The sequence below is a fragment of the Lepidochelys olivacea genome (assembly GCF_965140295.1).
Source record: "Lepidochelys olivacea isolate rLepOli2 genome assembly, chromosome: 3".
Taxonomy (NCBI): domain Eukaryota; kingdom Metazoa; phylum Chordata; order Testudines; family Cheloniidae; genus Lepidochelys; species Lepidochelys olivacea.
This window is the reverse complement of record NC_140413.1, coordinates 97,028,209-97,054,894: the sequence shown is the minus strand read 5'-3', so window position 1 is coordinate 97,054,894 and position 26,686 is coordinate 97,028,209. Positions and strand designations below refer to the sequence as shown.

Genomic DNA, 26,686 nt, shown 5'->3' with positions numbered 1-26,686 from the left:
CAAAGATCTGTATGAGGACCAGTGCTATTCAAAATATTCATAAATGACCTGTCAAAAGGGGTAAACAGTGAGGTAGCAAAGTTTGCAGACTAAACTAAATTACTAAAAATAGTTAAGTCCAAAACTGACTGCAAAGGGTTACACAAGGATCTCACTAAAGTGGGTGACTGGGGAACAAAATGGCAGATGAAATTCAAGATTGATAAATGCAAAGTAATGCAAACTGGAAAACATAATCCCAACTGTCCATACAAAATGAGGGGATCTAAATTAGCTTTTACCACTCAAGAAAGAGATCTTGGAGTTATCATGAATAGTTCTCTGAAAACATCTGCTCCATGTCCAGCAGTAGTCAAAAAAGCTAATAGAATGTTAGGAACCATTAGGAAAGAGATAGTTAAGCAGACAGAAAATATCATAATGCCACTATATACATCCATTCTACACCCACACCTTGAATACTGTGTGTAGTTCTGGTAACCCCATTAGATGCATTAGAATTGGAAAAAGTACAGAGAAGGGCAACAAAAATGATGAGGAGAGATTAAAAAGACTGTGACTGTCAGTTTAGAAAAGAGATGACTAAGGGGCAATATGATAGAGTTCTATAAAATCATGAATGGTGTGGAGAAAATGAATAAGGAAGTATTTGCCCCTTCACATAACACAGGAGCTAGGGGTCACCCAATGAAGTGAATAGAGAGCAGTGTTAAAACAACCAAAAGGATGTACTTCTGAACACAATGCACAGTCAACCTATCAAACTCGTTGTTGTGAAGGCCAACGTACAACTGGGTAAAAAAAGAATTATATAAATTCCTGGAGGATAGGTCCCTCAGTGGCTATTAGCTAAGATGATCAGGAATGCAACCCCATGGTCTGAGTGTCCCTAAACCTCAGATTGCCAGAAGCTGGGACTATAAAACAGAGAATGGATCACTTGATACTGCCCTGTTCTGTTCATTCCCTCTGAAGCATCTGGCACCAGCCACTGTCAGAAGGCAGGTTACTGGCCTAGACCATTGGTCTGACCCAGTATGGCCATGCTGGTGTCTCTAGCTGGGTGAGTTACATGTGAAAATTAGGGCAGGCTTCTTTTCCCTCTGTGATTAAACACAAATTTCCTGTTGGTCCAGCCTTCATCTATCATCATTAAGGCTAAGATTTTGTCACAGATATTTTTAGTAAAAGTCACGGACAGGTCACGGGCAATAAAGAAAAATTCACGCAAGCCTGTGACCTGTCCCTGACTTTTACTTAAAAATATCCCTGACAAAATGGGGAGCTCAGCTGTGGGGTCCCCATGCTGCCTGCAGAGGTTTGGCAGCTGCAGGGCCACTCCGAGATCTGGGGACCACCACCACCTGTGGGGGCTTGGAGCTCCAGGGTACCCCCACCACCCACAGCAGCTGGGAGCTTTGAAGGACCCCTGGTGCCCATGGTGGCTCAGAACTCCAGGGGCCCCACTGCCATTGGTGACTCAGAGCTCTGGGGTACCCCCACCGCCTGCGGTGGCCAGGAGATTCGGGGTACCCCCATTGTGGCCAGGAGCTGTGGCCCCGCTGCCCACAGCATCTCAGAGCTGCAGAGGGCCCCACCACCCACGGTGGCTGGGAGCTCCAGGGGTCCCCCGGCTCCCGTCCAACAAGGCTGAATTCATGGAGGTCGCTGGAAGTCACAGAATCTGTGACTTCCAGCGACCTCCATGAAAAAATCACAGCCTTAATCATCATTTAGAAAACAGTATATTTGCAGTTCATAAAAGAATAATAAAGTGACCTCCCGCAGACTGCAAACAAGAGTGTCATACATCAGCCCAATGGTTTGAAAGATTGGGTAATAAAAAGCATTTCAGATTAAGGTGGAAGAAGGTCTGATGGGACTCAAACTCTGCAGTCCCAAAATAGCTCGGTGTTTCTGCTAAAGTAATCAGCAGTCAAATAGTTAACAATGTTTGATATTTAAAATATTAGAATTTTAGGGGTCACGTTTCATTGAGCAGGAGCCATCCCCACCTCTTAGAGCATTTGCTTCAGTTTGTCTGTCTGTAGATTTAGGAAAAAGAAAAGGAGTACTTGTGGCACCTAAAAGACTAAACAATTTATTTGACCATAAGCTTTCGTGAGCTACAGCTCACTTCATTGGATGCATACTGTGGAAAGTATAGAAGATCTTTTTATACACACAAAGCATGAAAAAATGGGTGTTTACCACTACAAAAGGTTTTCTCTCCCCCCACCCCACTCTCCTGCTGGTAATAGCTTATCTAAAGTGATCACTCTCCTTACAATGTGTATGATAATCAAGGTGGGCCATTTCCAGCACAAATCCAGGGTTTAACAAGAACCTGGGGGGGTGGGGGGAGTAGGAAAAAACAAGGGGAAATAGGCTACCTTGCATAATGATTTAGCCACTCCCAGTCTCTATTCAAGCCTAAGTTAATTGTATCCAATTTACAAATGAATTCCAATTCAGCAGTCTCTCGCTGGAGTCTGGATTTGAAGTTTTTTTGTTGTAATATCGCAACTTTCATGTCTGTAATCGCGTGACCAGAGAGATTGAAGTGTTCTCCGACTGGTTTATGAATACCAGCAGGAGAGTGGGGTGGGAGGAGGTATTTTTTCATGCTTTGTGTGTATAAAAAGATCTTCTACACTTTCCACAGTATGCATCCGATGAAGTGAGCTATAGCTCACGGAAGTTTATGCTCAAATAAATTGGTTAGTCTCTAAGGTGCCACAAGTACTCCTTTTCTTTTTGCGAATACAGACTAACACGGCTGTTATTCTGAAACCTGTGGAGAGGTAATGATTCTTGGGGTACTCAGGACTGAGAGTCACTTTGTTACCCCTGCCTCTCCCAAAAGGTAGTTTTCCCTACGGTGGCTGGGTGTTAGGTCCCTAACACCACCAGCCTGTCAGCCACTCAAGCACTTCTCTGGGGAACGCCAGCCCCATCTTCACCTGGCAGGTTAACAATAGATGCACTTGAGTCTCTTTGAAGTGTTCCCCTGTGATATCCAGCCCCAAACACTGTCTGCTCACAGAAATCCCAGATCTACTGTTCCCTGTACCCAAGTTACTAGTGGAGAGTGGTCACTTTGGATGAGCTATTACCAGCAGGATAGTGAGTTTGTGTGTGTGGTTTTTGGGAGGGGGGTGAGGGGGTGAGAGAACCTGGATTTGTGCAGGAAATAGCCCAACTTGACTATCATGCACATTGTGTAGAGAGTTGTCACTTTGGATGGGCTATCACCAGCAGGAGAGTGAATTTGTGTGGGGGGGTGGAGAGTGAGAAAACCTGGATTTGTGCTGGAAATGGCCCAACTTGATGATCACTTTAGATAAGCTATTACCAGCAGGACAGTGGGGTGGGAGGAGGTATTGTTTCATATTCTCTGTGTGTATATAAAGTCTGCTGCAGTTTCCACAGTATGCATCCGATGAAGTGAGCTGTAGCTCACGAAAGCTCATGCTCAAATAAATTGGTTAGTCTCTAAGGTGCCACAAGTACTCCTTTTCTCATTCCTGTATATCACACAGCACTTGTAGTAAAACAAAAGAAGATATATTTAAGAAAAAGAGTGATGGAAACAAATGGTTACAATACAAAACAAAACAATAAAATTGAAGTGTTCTCCGACTGGTGTATGAATGTTCTAATTCTTGACATCTGATTTGTGTCCATTTATTCTTTTACGTAGAGACTGTCCAGTTTGACCAATGTACATGGCAGAGGGGCATTGCTGGCACATGATGGCATATATCACATTGGTGGATGTGCAGGTGAACGAGCCTCTGATAGTGTGGCTGATGTGATTAGGCCCTATGATGGTGTCCCCTGAATAGATATGTGGGCACAGTTGGCAACGGGCTTTGTTGCCAGGATAGGTTCCTGGGTTAGTGGTTCTGTTGTGTGGTATGTGGTTGCTGGTGAGTATTTGCTTCAGGTTGGGGGGCTGTCTGTAGGCAAGGACTGGCCTGTCTCCCAAGATTTGTGAGAGTCTTGGGTCATCCTTCAGGATAGGTTGCAGATCCTTAATAATGCGTTGGAGGGGTTTTAGTTGGGGGCTGAAGGTGACGGCTAGTGGCGTTCTGTTATTTTCTTTGTTAGGCCTGTCCTGTTGTAGGTGACTTCTGGGAACTCTTCTGGCTCTATCAATCTGTTTCTTCACTTCCACAGGTGGGTATTGTAGTTGTAAGAATGCTTGATAGAGATCTTGTAGGTGTTTGTCTCTGTCTGAGGGGTTGGAACAAATGCAGTTGTATCGCAGAGTTTGGCTGTAGAAAATGGATCGTGTGGTGTGGTCAGGGTGAAAGCTGGAGGCATGTAGGTAGGAATAGCGGTCAGTAGGTTTCCGGGTGGTGTTTATGTGACCATTGTTTATTAGCACTGTAGTGTCCAGGAAGTGGATCTCTTGTGTGGACTGGTCCAGGCTGAGGTTGATGGTGGGATGGAAATTGTTGAAATCATGGTGGAATTCCTCAAGGGCTTCTTTTCCATGGGTTCAGATGATGAAGATGTCATCAATATAGCGCAAGCAGAGTAGGGGCATTAGGGGACGAGAGCTGAGGAAGCGTTGTTCTAAGTCAGCCATAAAAATGTTGGCATACTGTGGGGCCATGCGGGTACCCATAGCAGTGCCGCTGATTTGAAGGTATACATTGTCCCCAAATGTAAAATAGTTATGGGTAAGGACAAAGTCACAAAGTTCAGCCACCACGTTAGCCGTGACATTATCGGGGACAGTGTTCTTGACGGCTTGTAGTCCATCTTTGTGTGGAATGTTGGTGTAGAGGGCTTCTACATCCATAGTGGCTAGGATGGTGTTATCAGGAAGATCACCGATGGATTGTAGTTTCCTCAGGAAGTCAGTGGTGTCTCAAAGGTAGCTGGGAGTGCTGGTAGCGTAGGGCCTGAGGAGGGAGTCTACATAGCCAGACAATCCTGCTGTCAGGGTGCCAATGCCTGAGATGATGGGGCGCCCAGGATTTCCAGGTTTATGGATCTTGGGTAGTAGATAGAATATCCCAGGTCGGGGTTCCAGGGGTGTGTCTGTGCGGATTTGATCTTGTGCTTTTTCAGGGAGTTTCTTGAGCAAATGCTGTAGTTTCTTTTGGTAACTCTCAATGGGATCAGAAGGTAATGGCTTGTAGAAAGTGGTGTTGGAGAGCTGCCGAGCAGCCTCTTGTTCATATTCCGACCTATTCATGATGACAACAGCACCTCCTTTGTCAGCCTTTTTGATTATGATGTCAGAGTTGTTTCTGAGGCTGTGGATGGCATTGTGTTCTGCACGGCTGAGGTTGTGGGGCAAGTGATGCTGCTTTTCCACAATTTCAGCCCGTGCACGTCGGCGTAAGCACTCTATGTAGAAGTTCAGTCTGCTGTCTCGACCTTCAGGAGGAGTCCACCTAGAATCCTTCTTTTTGTAGTGTTGATAGGGAGGTCTCTATGGATTAGTATGTTGTTCAGAGGTGTGTTGGAAATATTCCTTGAGTCCAAAGGAGGTGCTGTTGTCATCACAACCTGGATTTGTGCTGGAAATGGCCCAACTTGATTATCATACACATTGTAAGGAGAGTGATCACTTTAGATAAGCTATTACCAGCAGGAGAGTGGGGTGGGGGAGAGAAAACCTTTTGTAGTGGTAAACACCCATTTTTTCATGCTTTGTGTGTATAAAAAGATCTTCTATACTTTCCACAGTATGCATCCGATAAAGTGAGCTGTAGCTCACGAAAGCTTATGCTCAAATAAATTGGTTAGTCTCTAAGGTGCCACAAGTACTCCTTTTCTTTTTGCGAATACAGACTAACATGGCTGTTACTCTGAAACCTAGATTTAGGAAGACATTGCACCAAATATTTTATACATATTCTGACTCCCTTGCTATGATTTACAGAATCAAAATGTTCTAAGCCTTGCTCTTATGGATAGTACGCTGACCATTCTTTATTTATTACATTTGTTATTTAAGTCTTGGTGAGTTTAATTGTGTGTATATAAAATATTAGGCTGCCTAACAAATCAGCCAAGAACCCAAGAAACCACCTAGAGTGAAGAAGACCTGATACTGGAAGACCTGCTAATAGGGGATGTTTACCCAGACAGCACAAAAAAAGGTGTATGCTTTTTGAAAGACATCAAGGTGTTAACAGTATGTAAGATGAATTGTTTTTTATACAAAATGCTTATCTATTCATCTTAAAATAATTTGTTTCAAATAATTGTTTGAAATGGGCGGTTTCTTTGAAATGTTCGTTGTAATCCTTGATTATTTGCAGGGAATTATGAGGTTGTGAATTAGAAACCTAAATATGATGTGAAAAATGTGTGAATGAACAGATGATGTCAATGTCCAGTATATTGTTAAGTATTTTTAGCACTTTAGGATTTTCAGGAACTATAAAACAGAGAGACTCAGGTTACATGATACACTGATCCTGGATGCCACCTGATGAGAGCCACAGCACACTCACAAAGGCTAGGACTCTAGAAAACTGTCAGCTTAGGAGCTGGGAGCAAAGCTTTTCCCAGGACATAAAGCAATCTTCTTGCTTAACAGGTTTCAGAGTAACAGCCGTGTTAGTCTGTATTCGCAAAAAGAAAAGGAGTACTTGTGGCACCTTAGAGACTAACCAATTTATTTGAGCATGAGCTTTCGTGAGCTACAGCTCACTCACGAAAGCTCATGCTCAAATAAATTGGTTAGTCTCTAAGGTGCCACAAGTACTCCTTTTCTTCTTGCTTAACGTATACCGTAATTTAAATGTGGGTCCCATCACATCCCTTTGTCACAGTACTTAAATATGAGTTCCATCACCTCTATTTTTCCACAGTATTTAGTCTAAATACTCATATTGTGCTTGAAAGACGGGGCAAAGAAGCTGGCATAGGTCTGTGTGATCATAGGGTGAGATGCAAGGCCATGAGGGTGCTCAGTCTGTTTACACAGAGGATGGAAATTATGCTTCAGTATCTTGTGTGTCAATGTTCTCTAAATCTTACAACATTTAGCATTGTTTGTGGTTTTCCCTGTCTGCGAAAGAATAAGTGACTGTTGGAAGGGTTGCTTATGTTTTAAAAAAGAAGAGATTTACATCCAAGCTGCTTTCAACAGAAAGCAATCATTCAAAACCATATGCAAATTCTTCGGTACATTTATATGTGCATGGAGCTTTTAGTTACATTTATTAATACTCATACCTGCAAAGTTAAAAATCCGTTCAACAAAGGGAAAACCCTAGCCCTCTCCATAGGCATAGGGTCCCAGTAGGTAGCTGAACTGCTAGGGTTCCATTGTGCAGAGGAGGAGGTGTGACATGGAGAGACTTAGGCCTTGTCTACACTGCCACTTTACAGCGCTGAAAATTTCTCGCTCAGGGGTGTGAAAAAACACACCCCTGAGCGCTGCAAGTTTCAGCACTGTAAAGTGGCAACTCCCCTCATGGGGGTGGTTTTTTTACAGCGCTGGGAGAGCTTGCTCTCTCCCAGTGCTGGTGCCGCAATTACACAGCCACATTAAAAAGAAAAGGAGTACTTGTGTCACCTTAGAGACTAACCAATTTATTTGAGCATGAGCTTTCGTGAGCTACAGCTCACTTCATCGGATGCATACTGTGGAAACTGCAGCAGACTTTATATACACACAGAGAATATGAAACAATACCTCCTCCCACCCCACTGTCCTGCTGGTAATAGCTTATCTAAAGTGATCATCAAGTTGGGCCATTTCCAGCACAAATCCAGGTTTTCTCACCCTCCACCCCCCCACTTACCAGCAGGAGAGTGAGTTTGCCACTGCAAACAGCCACATTAAAGCACTTTAACGTTGCTAGTGAAGCCATACCCTTACACGGGGTATGCACACATCCAGTGCCCAGCCCTGCATACTCCCAGAATGTTGTCACATAAAGAGATTTGGGGGTGGGGCAGGAGGGCTAAGGATCTGCCTCGTTATGGATCCACCATCCCCTACATAATGAGGGTGCAGTATTGCAGCAGTAGCCACTGAACAGCTCTGCTGCTACACTGCAGCCTTGGCTGGAGGATGATTCCTTCATCTCCAGCCCCTTCTAGAAACCTCCGCTACCCCAAAGTCCAGCTAGTTGGGCTACATGTTAGGGAACAATTTGCCCCACTAGGGCTTGATTTTCAGAGGTGCTGAGTATCTGCAACTTCTACTGGCTACGATTAAGGATGGTGAGTGCTCCGTATTTCAGAAAGTCAGGTAGTCAAGGGGTGGCATAAGGGGTGGCAGAATCAAACCTTTTATGGTTAGATCTGATGTAGAAAATTGGCCCTTTGCCAGTGACAGTTTATATCGGTTTTGTTTTTTAAATGTACCTCGCCTTTTTCAGGTCAAATTATGAGAAGAACTTTATTAAATTATGCCCTCAGCTTCTTATCAATGTTAAATAAAATCATATATTTTAAACAAAGTGGTTTAAAATACCCAATAAAACTACCACATTATCACAGTAATGCTTCAATTTTAAGTCTACTCTAAATTGAAAATTCCACACGGAAAAGTCATTTTTTCTCTGAGCTCTGATGTTACTGTATGTTTTTTTAATTTGCGCACCCCAGTTCAGAAAAGTGTGTTAATAGGATTATGTCTATTTAATAAGACTGTCACCAATAAAATACATATTATTTGAAGTGTATCCCCAATGTACCATGCAGTATTATGTATTTAAGTTGTCTAACCTTTTCATTACAAAAATTCTTCAGACTTATTTAAAGAGCTTCCACGCCTCCATGATTTGCAAGAGGACTTTGAGGTTTGACAGTGGGATAGTCTTAGTATTAGGGAGCTACCTTCTGCTGGTCCCATGTAATCAGTGCAGATTTGGCTATGGTATGAGCTGTTGAACATTGTCATTTCCCATCTGTGTTTTACTTGCTACCTAAAGCTTGTTCTTGGCCTGCTGCTAAAAATTCTGAATATTTTATTAACACTGTACGTGCACCACCCTTCAGGTGGCCTCATGCAGAGCACCTTTAGATACGACGCAAACAAAATGAATCTTCCTCCTGTTTTCCCCCATTAAAATACCCTTTGGCTTAGGGGAATATACACTTGTCCATATGCATTAGAACAAGATCTTTAATTACATGATCACAAACTATTTTTCCCACAAGATCCTGCCTCATTCACCTTACTGGATGGACTGCTATGGCGATGAATCAGGGTTGTGTAATGAAGGAGGCCCCTCTGGCATCTCTGCCACATTTACTGAAAAAAAGGAAGGTGTATAGTGAATGGGGCAGGGGATTATAAGAAGAGAATGGATGGCTTTGTGGTTAAGGAAAGTTAAATGCCACCCTGCAGAATTGAATTCTATCCCTGTCTTAAGAGTTCCTATGTGATGCTAAACCAAACTTTTGACAAAAATTGGCCCCTAATTGTGTGTTCACCACTTTCAGGGTGCCCAAATTAAGACATACGGAGCACTCACAACTGCAGCTTTAGTCAATGGAAGCTGTGGCTGGTCAGCCCATCTGGTCGTGAGACAGAGTGCGGTGTGGAACAAGGAACACACGGCAGTGAGTCAGGTGGTTCGGAGTCTGAATGCTGGCTTTGGCCATCGACTCAGTGTATGGCTTCAGGAAATCATGTTACCTTTCTGCTTCAGTTTCCCATCTGTAGAATAGGGCCGTACATTAAGGGTCCCCTGAGGGTACGCCTACACTGCCATTGGGAGCATGCTTGCCATCGCGGGTAGACAGGTCTGCACGAGCTCTGCTGGGCTCCTGTTCTAAAAATAGTCAGCATGGGCGTAGCCCAGGCAGCGGATAGGGCTAGCTGCCCAGGTGTGTAGCCAGAGGGTCTGGAAGGGTTTGTATATAGGCAGCTGGCTCGAACCGCTGCCAGTGCTACCCCTGGCTACACTGTTATTTTTCGTGTGCTAGCCTGAAGTGGCACACTACTCCAGCTGGAAGTCGTGTCTGTCTACACCAACCGGGAAGCAGAAGCATGCTCCCAGCTGCCGTGTAGATGTACTCCAGGGCTCCCACCCTAGCGCCAGACTCTCCCCTTAGCAGATGTGCCTGCCTGGACTCAAGGAGGCTCTGGAGTGCAACTGGTGGGGAAGATTCTGCGTGCTGCGTGACTGCATGCCTGCAGAAAACACCCCCCACCCCCACCCCCCGCCAAATTCCTATCCTTCCCTGCAGAAAACAGCAGGGAAGCACAGGGAAGTCACTCAGGGAGACAACCATGGGCGGGGGGGGGGGAAGGGTTGGGGGGGGTGAGGCACGGGTGGGCACACGGGGTTACATGCCATTGCCCCCCACCACCACCACCACCCATTTCTGCAAGTGCAGAGCTGCCTAGCTGAAGGAGGCTGCATCTGGGCTCCACTGAGTCCGCAGCTGAACTCAGCCTCCTGGGTCCTAGTAACAGTCATGCTCCCCTTCTGTGTGCTGACGACGCATCACTCTCACAAATCTTGGGAGACAGGCCAGTCCTTGCCTACAGACATCCCCCAACCTGAAGCAAATACTCACCAGCAACCACACACCACACCACAGAACCACTAACCCAGGAACCTATCCTGGCAACAAAGCCCGTTGCCAACTGTGCCCACATATCTATTCAGGGGACACCATCATAGGGCCTAATCACATCAGCCACACTATCAGAGGCTCGTTCACCTGCACATCTACCAATGTGATATATGCCATCATGTGCCAGCAATGCCCCTCTGCCATGTACATTGGTCAAACTGGACAGTCTCTACGTAAAAGAATAAATGGACACAAATCAGATGTCAAGAATTAGAACATTCATAAACCAGTCGGAGAACACTTCAATCTCTCTGGTCACTCGATCTCTGAACCTAAAAGTCGCAATATTACAACAAAAAGACTTCAAAAACAGACTCCAACGAGAGACTGCTGAATTGGAATTAATTTGCAAACTGGATACAATTAACTTAGCCCTGGTCTACACTAGGACTTTAGGTCGAATTTAGCAGCATTAAATCGATTTAAACCTGCACCCGTCCACACAGTGAAGCCCTTTATTTCGACTTAAAGGGCTCTTAAAATCGATTTCCTTACTCCACCCCTGACAAGTGGATTAGCGCTTAAATCGACATTCCCAGCTCGAATTTGGGGTACTGTGGACACAATTCGATGGTATTGGCCTCCGGGAGCTATCCCAGAGTGCTCCATTCTGACCGCTCTGGACAGCACTCTCAACTCAGCCCTGGTCTACACTAGGACTTTAGGTCGAATTTAGCAGCGTTAAATCGATTTAAACCTGCACCCGTCCACACAGTGAAGCCCTTTATTTCGACTTAAAGGGCTCTTTAAATCGATTTCCTTACTCCACCCCTGACAAGTGGATTAGCGCTTAAATTGACGTTCCCAGCTCGAATTTGGGGTACTGTGGACACAATTCGATGGTATTGGCCTCCGGGAGCTATCCCAGAGTGCTCCATTCTGACCGCTCTGGACAGCACTCTCAACTCAGATGCACTGGCCAGGTAGACAGGAAAAGAACCGCGAACTTTTGAATCTCATTTCCTGTTTGGCCAGCGTGGCAAGCTGCAGGTGACCATGCAGAGCTCATCAGCACAGGTGACCATGATGGAGTCCCAGAATCGCAAAAGAGCTCCAGCATGGACCGAACGGGAGGTACGGGATCTGATCGCTGTTTGGGGAGAGGAATCCGTGCTATCAGAACTCCGTTCCAGTTTTCGAAATGCCAAAACCTTTGTGAAAATCTCCCAGGGCATGAAGGACAGAGGCCATAACAGGGACCCGAAGCAGTGCCGCGTGAAACTGAAGGAGCTGAGGCAAGCCTACCAGAAAACCAGAGAGGCGAACAGCCGCTCTGGGTCAGAGCCCCAAACATGCCGCTTCTATGATGAGCTGCATGCCATTTTAGGGGGTTCAGCCACCACTACCCCAGCCGTGTTGTTTGACTCCTTCAATGGAGATGGAGGCAATACGGAAGCAGGTTTTGGGGACGAAGAAGATGATGAGGAGGAGGAGGTTGTAGATAGCTCACAGCAAGCAAGCGGAGAAACCGGTTTTCCCGACAGCCAGGAACTGTTTCTCACCCTAGACCTGGAGCCAGTACCCCCCGAACCCACCCAAGGCTGCCTCCTGGACCCAGCAGGCGGAGAAGGGACCTCTGGTGAGTGTACCTTTTAAAATGCTATACATGGTTTAAAAGCAAGCATGTGAAAGGATTACTTTGCCCTGGCATTTGCGGTTCTCCTAGATGTAGTCCTAAAGCCTTTGCAAAAGGTTTCTGGGGAGGGCAGCCTTATTTCGTCCTTCATGGTAGGACACTTTTATCACTCCAGGCCAGTAACACATACTCGGGAATCACTGTAGAACAAAGCATTGCAGTGTATGTTTGCTGGCATTCAACCAAAATCCGTTCTTTCTCTCTCTGTGTTATACTCAGGAGAGTGAGATATAATTCATGGTCACCTGGTTGAAATGGGGTGCTTTTCTTCAGGGACACTCAGTATAGCCCATTCCTGCTGTGCTGTTTGCCTGTGGCTGAACAGAAATGTTCCCCGCTGTTAGCCACGGGGAGGGGGGAGGGTTGAGGGGGTAGTCACGTGGTGGGAGGAGGCAAAATGCGACCTTGTAACGAAAGCACATGTGCTATGTATGTAATGTTAACAGCAAGGTTTACCCTGAAAGAGTGTAGCGACTGTTTTATAAAATGTGTCTTTTTAAATACCGCTGTCCCTTTTTTTTTCTCCACCAGCTGGATGTGTTTCAATGATCACAGGATCTTCTCCTTCCCAGAGGCTAGTGAAGCTTAGAAAGAAAAAAAAACGCACTCGAGATGCAATGTTCTCCGAGCTAATGCTGTCCTCCCACACTGACAGAGCACAGACGAATGCGTGGAGGCAAATAATGTCAGAGTGCAGGAAAGCACAAAATGACCGGGAGGAGAGGTGGAGGGCTGAAGAGAGTAAGTGGCGGGCTGAAGACAGGGCTGAAGCTCAAATGTGGCGGCAGCGTGATGAGAGGAGGCAGGATTCAATGCTGAGGCTGCTGCAGGACCAAACCAGAATGCTCCAGTGTATGGTTGAGCTGCAGCAAAGGCAGCTGGAGCACAGACTGCCACTGCTGCCCCTCTGTAACCAACCGCCCTCCTCCCCAAGTTCCATAGCCTCCACACCCAGACGCCCAAGAACGCGGTGGGGGGGCCTCCGGCCAACCAGCGACTCCACAACAGAGGATTGCCCCCAAAAAAAGAAGGCTGTCATTCAATAAATTTTAAAGTTGTAAACTTTTAAAGTGCTGTGCTTAAAGTGCTGTGTGGCATTTTCCTTCCCTCCTCCACCACCCCTCCTGGGATACCTTGGTAGTCATCCCCCTATTTGTGTGATGAATGAATAACGAATGCATGACTGTGAAGCAGCAATGACTTTATTGCCTCTGCAAGCGGTGATTAAAGGGAGGAGGGGAGGGTGGTTAGCTTACAGGGAAGTAGAGTGAACCAAGGGGCGGGGGGTTTCATCAAGGAGAAACAAACAGAACTTTCACACTGTAGCCTGGCCAGTCATGAAACTGGTTTTCAAAGCTTCTCTGATGCGTACCGCGCCCTCCTGAGCTCTTCTAACCGCCCTGGTGTCTGGCTGCGCGTAACCAGCAGCCAGGCGATTTGCCTCAATCTCCCACCCCGCCATAAACGTCTCCCCCTTACTCTCACAGATATTGTGGAGCACACAGCAAGCAGTAATAACAGTGGGAATATTGGTTTCGCTGAGGTCTAAGCGAGTCAGTAAACTGCGCCAGCGCGCCTTTAAACGTCCAAATGCACATTCTACCACCATTCTGCACTTGCTCAGCCTGTAGTTGAACAGCTCCTGACCACTGTCCAGGCTGCCTGTGTACGGCTTCATGAGCCATGGCATTAAGGGGTAGGCTGGGTCCCCAAGGATACATATAGGCATTTCAACATCCCCAACAGTTATTTTCTGGTCTGGGAAGAAAGTCCCTTCCTGCAGCTTTTGAAACAGACCAGAGTTCCTGAAGATGCGAGCGTCATGCACCTTTCCCGGCCATCCCACGTTGATGTTGGTGAAACGTCCCTTGTGATCCACCAGAGCTTGCAGCACTATCGAAAAGTACCCCTTGCGGTTTATGTACTCGCCGGCTTGGTGCTCTGGTGCCAAGATAGGGATATGGGTTCCGTCTATGGCCCCACCACAGTTAGGGAATCCCATTGCAGCAAAGCCATCCACTATGACCTGCACATTTCCCAGGGTCACTACCCTTGATATCAGCAGATCTTTGATTGCGTGAGCTACTTGCATCACAGCAGCCCCCACAGTAGATTTGCCCACTCCAAATTGATTCCCAACTGACCGGTAGCTGTCTGGCGTTGCAAGCTTCCACAGGGCTATCGCCACTCGCTTCTCAACTGTGAGGGCTGCTCTCATCTTGGTATTCATGCGCCTCAGGGCAGGGGAAAGCAAGTCACAAAGTTCCATGAAAGTGCCCTTACGCATGCGAAAGTTTCGCAGCCACTGGGAATCGTCCCAGACCTGCAACACTATGCGGTCCCACCAGTCTGTGCTTGTTTCCCGAGCCCAGAATCGGCGTTCCACAGCATGAACCTGCCCCATTAGCACCATGATGCATGCATTGGCAGGGCCCATGCTTTCAGAGAAATCTGTGTCCATGTCCTGATCACTCACGGGACCGCGCTGACGTCGCCTCCTCGCCCGGTATCGCGTTGCCATGTTCTGGTGCTGCATATACTGCTGGATAATGCGTGTGGTGGTTGATGTGCTCCTAATTGCCAAAATGAGCTCAGCGGCCTCCATGCTTGCCTTGGTATGGCGTCCGCACAGAAAGAAGGCGCGGAACGATTGTCTGCCGTTGCTCTGACGGAGGGAGGGGCGACTGACGACACGGCTTACAGGGTTGGCTTCAGGGAGCTAAAATCAACAAAGGGTGTGCCTGTACATCAAGGAGTATTTCAGGCAGGACTGCACGGAGGGTTCCAATAAGAAATGGTGCACCAAAGTTATCGTTGTTATTGGAACAAGGAGGTTAGCCTGGCCTCTGATTGATACATGGCTAGATTAACCTCGCTGCGCCTTCTCTGTGACTGACTGCAGTGTGATCTAGACAGGGGAGGAGGAAAATGAGTCCAAAACAAATCTGGTCTATTTCTTGTTCTGACCCACTCCATCGATCCTTTACATCTTTGGCTGGCAGCAGACAAAAAAGGCGCGAAATGATTGTCTGCCCTTGCTTTCACGGGGGGAGGGAGGGTGGGAACGGGGTCCTGACGATATGTACCCAGAACCACCCGCGACAATGTTTTAGCCCCATCAGGCATTGGGATATCAACCCAGAATTCCAATGGGCAGCGGAGACTGCGGGAACTGTGGGATAGCTACCCACAGTGCAACGCTCCAGAAGTCGACGCTTGCCTCGGTACTGTGGAAGCGCTCCGCCGAGTTAATGCACTTAATGCACTTAGAGCATTTTCTGTGGGGACACACACACTCGAATATATAAAACCGATTTCAAAAAAACCGACTTCTATAAATTCGACCTAATTTCGTAGTGTAGACATACCCTTAGGCTTGAATAGAGACTGGGAGTAAATGGGTCATTACACAAAGTAAAACTATTTCCCCATGTTTATTCCCCCCCTCCCCACTGTTCCTCAGACGTTCTTGCCAACTGCTGGAAATGGCCCACCTTAAGTATCACTACAAAAGCTTTTCTTCCCTCCCCCCCCCCCGCTCTCCTGCTGGTAATAGCTCATCTTAAGTGATCACTCTCCTTACAGTGTGTATAACACCCATTTTTTCTTGTTCTGTGTGTATATAAATCTCCTCACTGTATTTTCCACTGAATGCATCCGATGAAGTGAGCTGTAGCTCACGAAAGCTTATGCTCAAATAAATTGGTTAGTCTCTAAGGTGCCACAAGTACTCCTTTTCTTTTTGCGAATACAGACTAACATGGCTGCTACTGTGAACCCTTCTTGTTTTCTGTGCAACAGTGAGTGCCTGTGGTGGGGCTGGGTAAAGGGGTGTGGGGGAAATGAGGGAAGGGGGGTGAAGGGGAGGCAGTGGGGAAGGAAATGGGGGTGGAATAAGGCTGGGGAGGGGAATGTGGGAGTGAGGGGCATGGAGAATAAAAGGGGATAGAGGAATCACAGGAGGGAAGCAGGAGCCTGGCATGTGGCATCCCCGCGGCAGCAGCTGGGGCTCCCCCATTAAGCAAGCCCTAGCCTATCGAAACCTTACCCTGACCATCCTTACCCCTCTACACCTGGACCCCTCTGATGAGCCCCCACCAGCTGCTAAAAGCGAGATTAGTAGTAGGAATTTCTAGAAAAGGCCACTGCCAGGAATCACAGCAGAGGAGGTGAGAAGGTACCGCATGAAGTGTAGAGAAGAGGGTGGATCCCAAAGGCCAAGGAGGGAAGGGGCAAAATCAGGAGTGAAGTGATAATGTCTCCACTAACACTGAGAGCAGAGACAGACAGAGGTTGCCTAAAGGCTGAGATGCCAAGAAAATGAGGGCTGAAGATACAAAGCAAGCTTTTATAGGGTTAGATTTAGATGTCAAAGAGAAAGATTTTATAAGTTTATTTCAGAGCTATAGGTCCAAATTGGAGTTTGCTAACTTGCATGAGAAAGAGCAAGAAGAGGATAAATAATCAGGAAGGACTGCCTGGCAGTGTAATCTATTAAACTGTGCAATCTTCTCCCCAAGGATGTGGTAGCAGCTCCCTAGCCTGGGACATTTAATAATAAACCAGTCAAAACACTAGAAAATGTACTGTGGGGAACAACACTGCACTGGGAGAGGTCTTAGGTAAACTAAAAGGAACTTTTCATTTCCACTTTCTGATTCTTTCCTACAGAATCAAAAGGTGCAACAGCTATTCCTTTTTGGTTCTGATACGTCACCTACTGGCCTCTACCAGTAACAACAAGATAATATCATATTCCTTCTTCATATATTCTACTGTAAGATTTCTCATTCTCATGTCATATTTGGAACCTATTCCAAAGATAGAAAATGAAAAATCAATTCCTTCTATGAACCATCTCCTCCTCCACATCGATCAGAAAAGCAACAGTGCCTCGTTAATATGCATCTCCACACCCTTAAGAAGCTGCATTATATTCATCCTAATGTAAGAAGTGGCATTTGTTGAGTCAGTGAAATTGTGTGGACAGAAAATATTACACAATTCTATTAAGAGGACTGACATTCAAAGTGAAAGAATGCGAAAGTCACAGTCAGCATTTACAAATTAACACAGGCATGCAGATTTACATGCTTGCAATGAAGATTCATGGAGTCTACATAATGATTTATAGTGAGATGTGGTGCTCCTCCCCCTTCTCCCCAATAAGAATAAATAAAGAAGGCTTTAAGACCCTGTAAAGCATGAAAGGGAGATTATTAAGAGGACAAATTTCTGCTAGACTGACAGACTTGACCTTCCTAGACTCAAAGCACTTGTGATAAAACTTCCATTAAGCCATGTTATATATTATGCATCCACAATCACATTAGCACACAGATGAGGCAAACTACAGTGCCATTAATACATCTAATACATTTCTTTCTTTTCCACAGAAGCACAAAGGTGTACTGGAAAAGCATAAACTATTACTGAGAAATAATCTCAGAAGTACCACTCAGAAACCATTAAATGTTAAAGGTCTAAAGTGTAGAGTTAAATTATACAGATATTCCTCAAGCTAGCAGCCACAACAAACCACCACCACCACCACCAAAACATACAAATGTACCAACACTAGATATATGGACAGGCAGAAGGACAAGAGAGAGTGAGGTTATTGGGTTTAGTCAAAGCACTTCAGGGCTTGTCTAAAGAATACTGATCAAAACCACACGTAGACTGAATGAAGTACGGCACGGACACTCTCCATTAGCCTGCTTGTTAAGGAAGTCCTGTGATACTTCAAATAAACATGTGAATTGTTTGCAGGATGTGTGTGTACATATTATTGATTGGGCAGAAAGTATCCCCTTATTGGTAGGGCCCTGTGTGTTCTGTAACTGCAGAACTCCTGAATTCACCCCTTTGTACAGAACTGCGCTCCGGGATCTAATTAGCTTTTTAAAAAATAAATAAATTAATAAATAATGTTTATAGCCCTTACGGTTGTGGAGATTACTTTGAAAATGTTAACTAGTGTAAGGGCATGTCTACACTTAAAATGCTGCAGTGATGCATCTGCACTGGTGCAAATACACCACTGTAGCACTTCAGTGAAACGCTGCTAGGTAGATGGGAGAGCTGTTTCTGTTGGTGTAGTTAATACATCTCCCTGAGAAGCAGTAGCTATGTTGATGGGAGAAGCCCTCCCGTCGACATAATGCTGTCTACTCCAGGGGATAGGCTGTTATAACTGCGTCGCTCAGGGATGTTGATTTTTCACACCCCTGAATGACGTAGTAATACTGATGTAAATTTATAGTGTAGACCTGGCCTCAGTGATTTGTCTGCTTGAGTTTGCAGAGCTTGAAACAAACTCTGAGAGGTATGAGCTGCCTCTTAGTTCAGTTGATTAAATCTGTAACTTTAAGATGATCATTTCAATGTCAACATTGTTAACTACTACCTCAGGTTGATCATTTTAGCAGCAACAACTAGCCATTGTGCTTGTCCCACAATCTCAATCTTCCCATATCTCCCAGCTTTCCCTCCAACAACTTCTACAAACCAAATAGGTAAAAATCTTTGGTATTCTGAAACTGTGAAGCTATCGTAAAATAAACCTAATTTAGTATGAGGATTAATAATACAGGGACTACTGTATGGATTATATTAGTCATTTTTATATTTAATCTGACAATAAAACTCAATTTTCAAATGTATCATCTGAAGCTGCCCAGAGTTCTCCCCAGAGTGCTGCAGAATCCAGAGATCCCGAATTTGGGTGTGGCAGATAAACAGCTTTTAAGGTCACTTTTCAAGCATACCAGTCCATTTTAAACATCCCATCAAAGATGAGATAAATTTTGTTAATATAAATTCAATCTCTGCATTCTCAGTTTACTCAGATTGAGATGCTAAACGCTCTCCTTATAAAGGCTCAGGGGGCACATTTTTTGCTGGAAAGAACCAGCTTGCAAAGACACTCAAGAGAAAACGATGGCTGGGAATGTGACCACAGAAGAGCCTTGAAGGAGTACAGGGAGAGAGGAGGGGAGCATCATGATGTTTACAGTCCTAGCAACTTCGTTTTCGTGTTTGTCATGTTTTTCCAAGAAAGTTCCAATAGTTCTTCCACGTTTCACAAAAACTCTGAAACACTAAAACAAATTCCAGCCATCTCACAAAACTCAGAACTTCTCCAGACTGTCATTCTCTATTTAAAAATGATCTTTTAGAGAAAGGGTTCTATAACAAGATTTCATCTAAATCATTTTAAGTAGAAACGCTTTTATTTAAATAAATAAGCACAGTATTTACTTTGGTGTCTTTCAATTTGTCAGTTATAAATACTTGCAAAAAGCTTCGCCAGAACAACTAAACAGAAGTAATTTAAAAGATTTATTCTTCAATCCAAACACTTCAGTGTTCCTATACTAAAGATGCTACTGCAAATACATTGTTGATCTGAGGCAGTGCTCAAGATAAACTGAAGTACAATGTTTTTAAAACTTCTAAATTGTTGATCTCTTTGGGTCCAGCTCTGCCAATGCTTTACACACAAGGAATTTTGCTCAAGTGAATGAAGTTACCAACAAGCAAAAGAGTTTACAGGATAGGGTCTTTAAAAAAAAAAATGATCACAAATTTCCACAGAAGAGCTTTGGTTAATGTACAAGAGAGATTCTCAAACTGTTGACTAATCTGCACATGCTGCTCACAAGGCACTAGCTCCTTTTTGGTTGCTGATTCTTTTATTACAATGCAGGATATTCAGAGTGAAGAGGGTTTTCATGAATGTGCAGGGCACAAATTGTAACAGTATAGCATGTGACACAAAAAGGTCATGTCTTTATGATGTAAAATGTACAATATTATTTTTTTAGAGACAGCTTTGTGACAGCAAGTCCTCACAGAACAGGATTGCAGTGAGGCCATATACTGACACCATAAATTAAACATTAGTTAATGGTTACTTTTTCTATCAAATTCCCAATACAACATTTGGAAGACACAATATATTATTTTAAATCATATCTGAAATATATATTTGTCCTGTAACTACAGGTGTGTTAACAGGCCACTTAACTTTGAACGGTCCCTTAGAATATGAGCTACTTACGCTAAACTATCTGTTCGATCTTATATTTAGCTGTGACACTCTAAGTACCTTTCCCAGAACTGAGGAAGAGCTCTGTGTAGCTTGAAAGCTTGTCTCTCCCACCAACGGAAGTTAGTCCAATAAAAGATATTACCTCACCTACCTTGTCTCTGAAATGATTTAGATAGGGTGATGATACATCCCGTTTTGACCTGTACAGTCCCCTTTTTTAACCTCTGTCCCAGACATCATGACTTTTTTTGCAAAACTGGGCATTTGTCTCGTTTGCTCTTGCCCCAAAGGGGTGCAGAAGAACGTTTGGGCAATAGCAAATGGGACAAATGCCAAGTTTTGCCTAAAAAGTTGTGAAGTCCGTGACTTCAGCTTGGGAGAGCAACACCAGGTGGCTTAGGCCAGCCCAGTGCAGTGAGGCTAAGGCAAGCAGCAACGCCAGGCGACGCGGGGATAGCCTGAGCTGCCTGGCATTGCCAATTACCCAGTGTCCTGTTTTCAGTTTAGGGAAATATGGTCACCCTAGATTCTGGGAATGTAACAAAATGTAATCCAGACCAACAGACTGGACGCTACATATAGACTCTGGTCTTGCAAACACTTAGATGTGAGCTTAACTTTAAGGCACAAGCTAAACTTTATTTCAATAGGATTATTCACATGTGTAAAATTAATAAGTGATTGTGAGACCATGGACAATTTTTTTTTAATCATTTATCCATGTCTCAATGCCATATCTTCTCAAGACTATGGGTGGATTGTTTTTAACACTTATTTCACTGCACTGCAAATAGAACAGGACTTACATTTAAAAACAACACACTTCAGGATTGCTATATATTCGGTTGTCAGTATGCAAAAAACAAACTGAAAAACAATATTGAATGCACACCATCAATTTAAAAAATACCAACCCCCTCACATTTCCACAACTGAAAAGGAAGAAAATTACTTCTATCTTTTCATTTGTTTACTTCATGATACTGACAGTACATTGCCTACAGCCAGTTTCCCCTGTTTTGTGTGGGCATTTCACGCAGTAACAGGGAAAAGAAAAAACATTAAAAAAAAAAAATAGGAAACCAGTGACTGAAAAACTACAAAAGTTGGCAGAAGGGAACTAGGCTATGCCTACATTATGAACTAGGGGTGTGGTTTCCCTGCTCACGTGACAGCTCTCGTCGAGCCAACGCAAGTATACATAGCAGTGTAACAGCGGTAGCCCTGGTTGGTATGTAGTCAGCACAGCTCAGCTGCAGCTCCGCTGCCACTACCCGTGCTAGTGTGGCTACACTACCACTTAGACTCATGCCACCTTAATGCCAGCTAGCGTGAATACCTGTAAGTGAGCAGGGAAATCACACCCTTAGCTCATAGAGCAGACACAGCCTCGGGGGCAGGGGCAGTACCTGAAACTATTTTAACTAATTTTTAGATATGACAAGATTTCAAGTTGACTATCGCTTTAAGGAATACCTAAGTCAATCACATGAGAAAAAGATATTAAGAACTACCAAAACAATACTGTGTCAAAATACTGTCGTGTTAACATCACTCACCAGTATTATAGTATCTTTTCAGCTCTGTGCGCCTGATATCTTTTAGCTGATTATATTTTTTCTTTTTCTTCTCTTCTTCAGTGACACACTCCTCCTTTTCCTCAGCAAGTTTGCAGTTGTCTTCAGAACTGATTTGCTCCAAAATGACCTTACTGCCATCATCCTTCCCAACCTGAGTTCTGGAAGCAGTGGTTCCACGAGAATTAGCAGCGACTGTCTCAGCATTTTGTTTGGCTTGCTTTTTCTTTTTCAACCTAGATAAAATATAAATTTTAAAAAAATGAGAGTGAGACATGGTCTCTTACTGGGAACTGATTAACTGAGCTGGCCAATCTTATTTCTGCAAATGAATTTATTATATGGTGACTCACTACAATCTCTCTCACACACACACACCCTTCACAAAACAGCATACTCTTTTCTCTATACCACTATAAGGAGCGGGGGGGGGGGGAAGGAAGGGGGGAAACAATGTTTTCAAGATGAGACAAGGGATAAAATCAAAACTATTCCAGGTCTAAATGTATTATAATACAACAGCTAAAGTTATAATTTCACAGTTGACTGCCTCTGCTTTATGAGCTAGCCTGTTTTGATATAAACTTATTTAATTACATTTTGTTCAAGGTTATTTATCAGCAGCCACTCATATTCTGTTCTATAAAGGTCGTTATATCACCCTCACCATCATAGTTTCTGAATGCCTATTGCATTAAGCAACATAACTATGGTTCTGTCAGGACTGTTCATATAGGGCTGTTCTCAAGCTGTCACAGTTTCTAGAAGAGAAATCTTAATGCCCTGCCCGTAACTCTCTACAAAATCTTTTACCACAAGAGATTTTTTTTTTTCAAAAATGCCTTAAAATATACCCAAAGTGAGAGATACATGGCAGGTGTCACAACTGCTGTTCCAGTCATCATCTTTGGTGCTCAATTTCAGTAAGAATACCATTTAACTGAGAGATTGTCATGAAGATTATCAATGGCAATGTAATCCTCTGTTACCACTGGTTTACAAATCACTGACACAGACTGTATGAACAGAAAAACAACTAACCTCAATGATCCTTCCCTCTAGTGCATTAATAGCTTTTCAGTTACAGGGATACTAAGGAGGATGCTATATGTTGTTCTCTGAGGCTGATAACAGTCATTATGTATGTGCATTGAGAGAAGATAGCCATAAAACTACAACTATTAAGGATCCATTACAGTTATTAAAATGTTTCATGACATGGAATAGGATGGGAAGGGAAAACCAACATACATACAAGGATTGCAAAAGAGGTGTACTTCCATCAGATATATTTGTAACATACCAAGATATTATAGTATTAATATGTTTCCTGGCTCAGAGTTTACAGTAAAAAAATCCAGGAGGGGGGTCAAGATTTTCAAAAGTGACTAATGATTTCAGATGCCTCGATTTGTGCTGCCCAAGTTGAGACACCATAAAGGGGCCTGATTTTCAGAGGATGGGTGTCAGGCCCCTTTAAGGTGTCTCAACTTGGGCAGCACAAATGGGCAGCATTTTCTGATAACCAGAGCCAATCAGGTGTCTCAAACGGGGAACCTAAAAATTGCAGCACCCAAAATCACTAGTTGCTTTTGAAAATCTCGGTCCACAAATTTATATTTGGCATAAACATCTCTGGACACGGTCTTAGTACAGCTTTTAAAAATGTCCTGTCTTTATTATATTGCACATTTATAAACTTTGTGTTCCCTCCATGTGGCCACGGAGGGAAAGGAACTGCCGGATGCATGTACATGGATGGCAACCATGGTTAAGGTTCCATGGAGGGACTGGTGGGCAGGAGTACAGGAACCACCGTCCAGCCCTTTAAGGAACCGCCCCACCATTGGGTGGGAAAACACTAGCCCCCTGAGAACCCCGGACGGAAGGCGGAGATGGCCGCCAGGTGCACTCTGAGTGAGGACGGGGCTTGCCCTTGCTGCTTGACTTGCAGGAGGTACTCCTGGATGGCCTGCACCAGGGCCTGGCACAGCCGCATCTGGCGGGGTTCACACCAATACGAGAACCTTTTCCACTTGGCCATATAGGCCGCCATGGTAGAGGGCTTTCTACTGCCAAGCAGAATCTGCTGCACTGGAAGGGAGCACTGGCTCTCCAGGGCGTTTAGCCACAGAGCCTCAACGCCGTCAGGTGCAGTAACTGTAGGTCGAGATGGAGAAGCCGCCCGCTGTCCTGTGTAATGAGGTCCCGGTGTAGGGGCAGGACTACTGGGGCCTCCACCGACAGCTCTAGGAGCGATGTGTACCAGTGCTGGTGGGTCCAGACTGGGGCGATGAGGATCACCGCCGCCCTGTCCCTGCTCACCTTGAGTAGGACCTTGTGCACCAAGGGGAGCAGGGGGAAGGCATACATCAAGCCCCCTCTCCACGGGATCGCAAACGCGTCTGCAAGCGAATCCGGGCTGCGGTCCTGAAACGAGCAGAACCGCGGGCACTGGGTGTTGGCCCTGGTGGCAAACAGGTCTACCCGGGGAAACCCCAACCTGCGGAAGACCGAAAGCACGACGTCCGCCCTGATGTCCACTCGTGCATGCGGTACGACCTGCTGAGGGAGTCCGCCAGCTCGTTTTGTACCCCTGGGAGATAGGATGCCTCAAGGTGAATTGCATGGGCTATGCAAAGATCCCAGAGGAGGAGAGCCTCACGACAGAGTAGCGAGGAATGAGCCCTGCCTTGTTTGCTTATATAAAACATGGTAGTAGTGTTGGCTGTCAGAACTGTCACGCTGTGACCACTCAGAGTGGCGTGAAAGGTCTGGCAGGCGAGATGAGCCGACCTGAGCTCCTTCACACTGATATGGAGCGACCGCTCTGCTCCAGACCACAACCCATGTCATGAGGTCCCCCAGGTAAGCCCCCCATCCATGGTCTGATGCGTATGTCACCAGCGTCAGGTCCGGTTGTGGGGCGGCAAAGGGGATGCCTTCACAAACCACAGGCTGGGACTGCCACCACAGCAGGGAGTCCAGCATGTCCCTTGGGGCTGTCACTACCGAGTCCAGGGGGTCCCTGCCTGGACGGTACACCCAAGCGAGCCACGCCTGCAGAGTTCTGAGTCTCAGTCTGGTATGCCTGACCACGTGCATGCATGCTGTCATGTGGCCCAGCAGCCGCAGGCAGCACCTGGCCACTGTCATTGGAAACTGGCGCAGGGAGGCCACCGCTTGCTGGATAGCTCGGAATCGGGATACCGGAAGGCTTGCTCTGGCCTGCACCACGTCCAGGCCCGCCCCTATGAATTCCACTCTCTGTGTGGGTACAAGCATGGACTTGGGGACGTTGACCAGGAGCCCCAGCTCACAGAACAACCTCAGGGCCACCTCCACATGGCCCCACACTTCCACCTCGTATCAGCCCGCCAGGAGCCAGTCGACAAGCTACGGGTACACCTGGATTCTCTGCCTCCGTAAGAAGGCTGCCACCACCGCCATGCACTTTGTGAACACCCTTGGGGCCGCAGCTAGACCGAACGGGAGAACCGCAAACTGGTAATGTTCTCGGTCCACGGTGAAGCATAGGAACCGCCGATGTGCTGGGTGGATGGTGATATGAAAGTACGCATCCTTCATGTCAAGGGCAGAGTACCAGTCTCCCGGGGTCCAGGGAAGGGATGATGGTGCCCAGAGAGACCATGCGGAACCAGACCTTGACCAGGAACTTGTTGCATGTACTTGTTGAGCCCGCGTAGGTCTAGGATGGGGCGAAGGCCCTCTTTGGCCTTGGGGATGAGGAAGTATTGGGAGTAGAACCCTTTTCCCCTGAGGCCATGAGGTACCGCCCCCGCCTCTAGCAGCGAGAGGACTTCCTCCTCTAGGAGATGTTTGTGAGAGGGGTCACTGAAGAGGGATGCAGAAGGGGGGCTAGAAGGGGGGAGGGAGGCGAACTGCAGCGAGTACCCGTTCCACACCGTGCGTAAGACCCAAAGGTCTGACGTAATGGTGGACCACACACGGGAGAAACGGGACAGGCAGTTCAGGAAACAAAGGGATGGATTCGGTGACTGGTCTGGTATGCTGTCCTCGAACGCACCTTCAAAAGCCTGGCTTAGTGCCCGGTTGGGGTTTGTTCTGGCCCGGCACATTATTGTTACTATTGTTGTTGCGCCATTGCCTGTTATCCCTGCCTCGCCTACGGTAAGGCTCATGCCGATGGCGAGGCTGGTACTGACGTGGAGGGGGAGGCTGCGGCTTAAAGGCGCCAGCCTCCTGTGCGGGGAACGACTGCGCCTTCCTTCCGGCTGCGCCAGGGGCCGCACCAGGGAGGAAGAGAGGTGCCGGGGCCTAGCCTGGCGCTCTGGGGCCAACAGTTTACGGCGCTTAGCTGGTGCCAGGTCTCTCGACGGCTCCGGGGCACTACGCACTGAGGAAGCCTGAGCTGGCATTGGGTGCGCCGGGCCCTGCGGCTGCAATGCAGCCTCCATCAACAGTTGCTTTAGACGAAAGTCTCTTTCTTTCCTTGTCCTTGGCTTAAACGCCTTGCAAATCCTACACCGTTCAGTTTGATGTCCATTCCCCAGGCAACATAGACACGAGTCGTGGGGGTAACTAATTGGCATAGGTTTGCGGCACGTGGCGCAAGCCTTGAAGCTGTGGGCCTGTGGCATGCCCCGTGGCCTGGGGCAGGTGCTGGAGGCCTCCAAGCACCTAATGACTTAAGTGTCCACAATAGGTATGTCTACGAACTGATAACAGCTACTCTAAAGACTAAGGGACTGCTCTTCTACGAGAGAGAGAGAGAGGTTGTTCCAACACCGCCACGGACAGTAAGAAGGAACTGGAGGGCGTCGGGCCGGTGGGGGTAGATATGCATGGCGCAGTGGCGCC

At 46.0% G+C, this 26,686-nt stretch overlaps 1 protein-coding gene across 3 annotated transcripts in view; it reads right to left on the bottom strand.

The window, feature by feature from the left end:
• Window positions 1-26,686, bottom strand: part of NCOA7 (nuclear receptor coactivator 7) — a 169,323-nt gene that overhangs the window by 65,114 nt on the left and 77,523 nt on the right. For all 3 annotated transcript variants that reach the window (XM_084623203.1, XM_084623206.1, XM_084623204.1), the window contains exon 3: window positions 21,827-22,080. In XM_084623203.1, coding sequence (XP_084479329.1) covers window positions 21,827-22,080 — 254 coding nt within the window. The remainder of the gene's footprint in view (window positions 1-21,826; window positions 22,081-26,686) is intronic.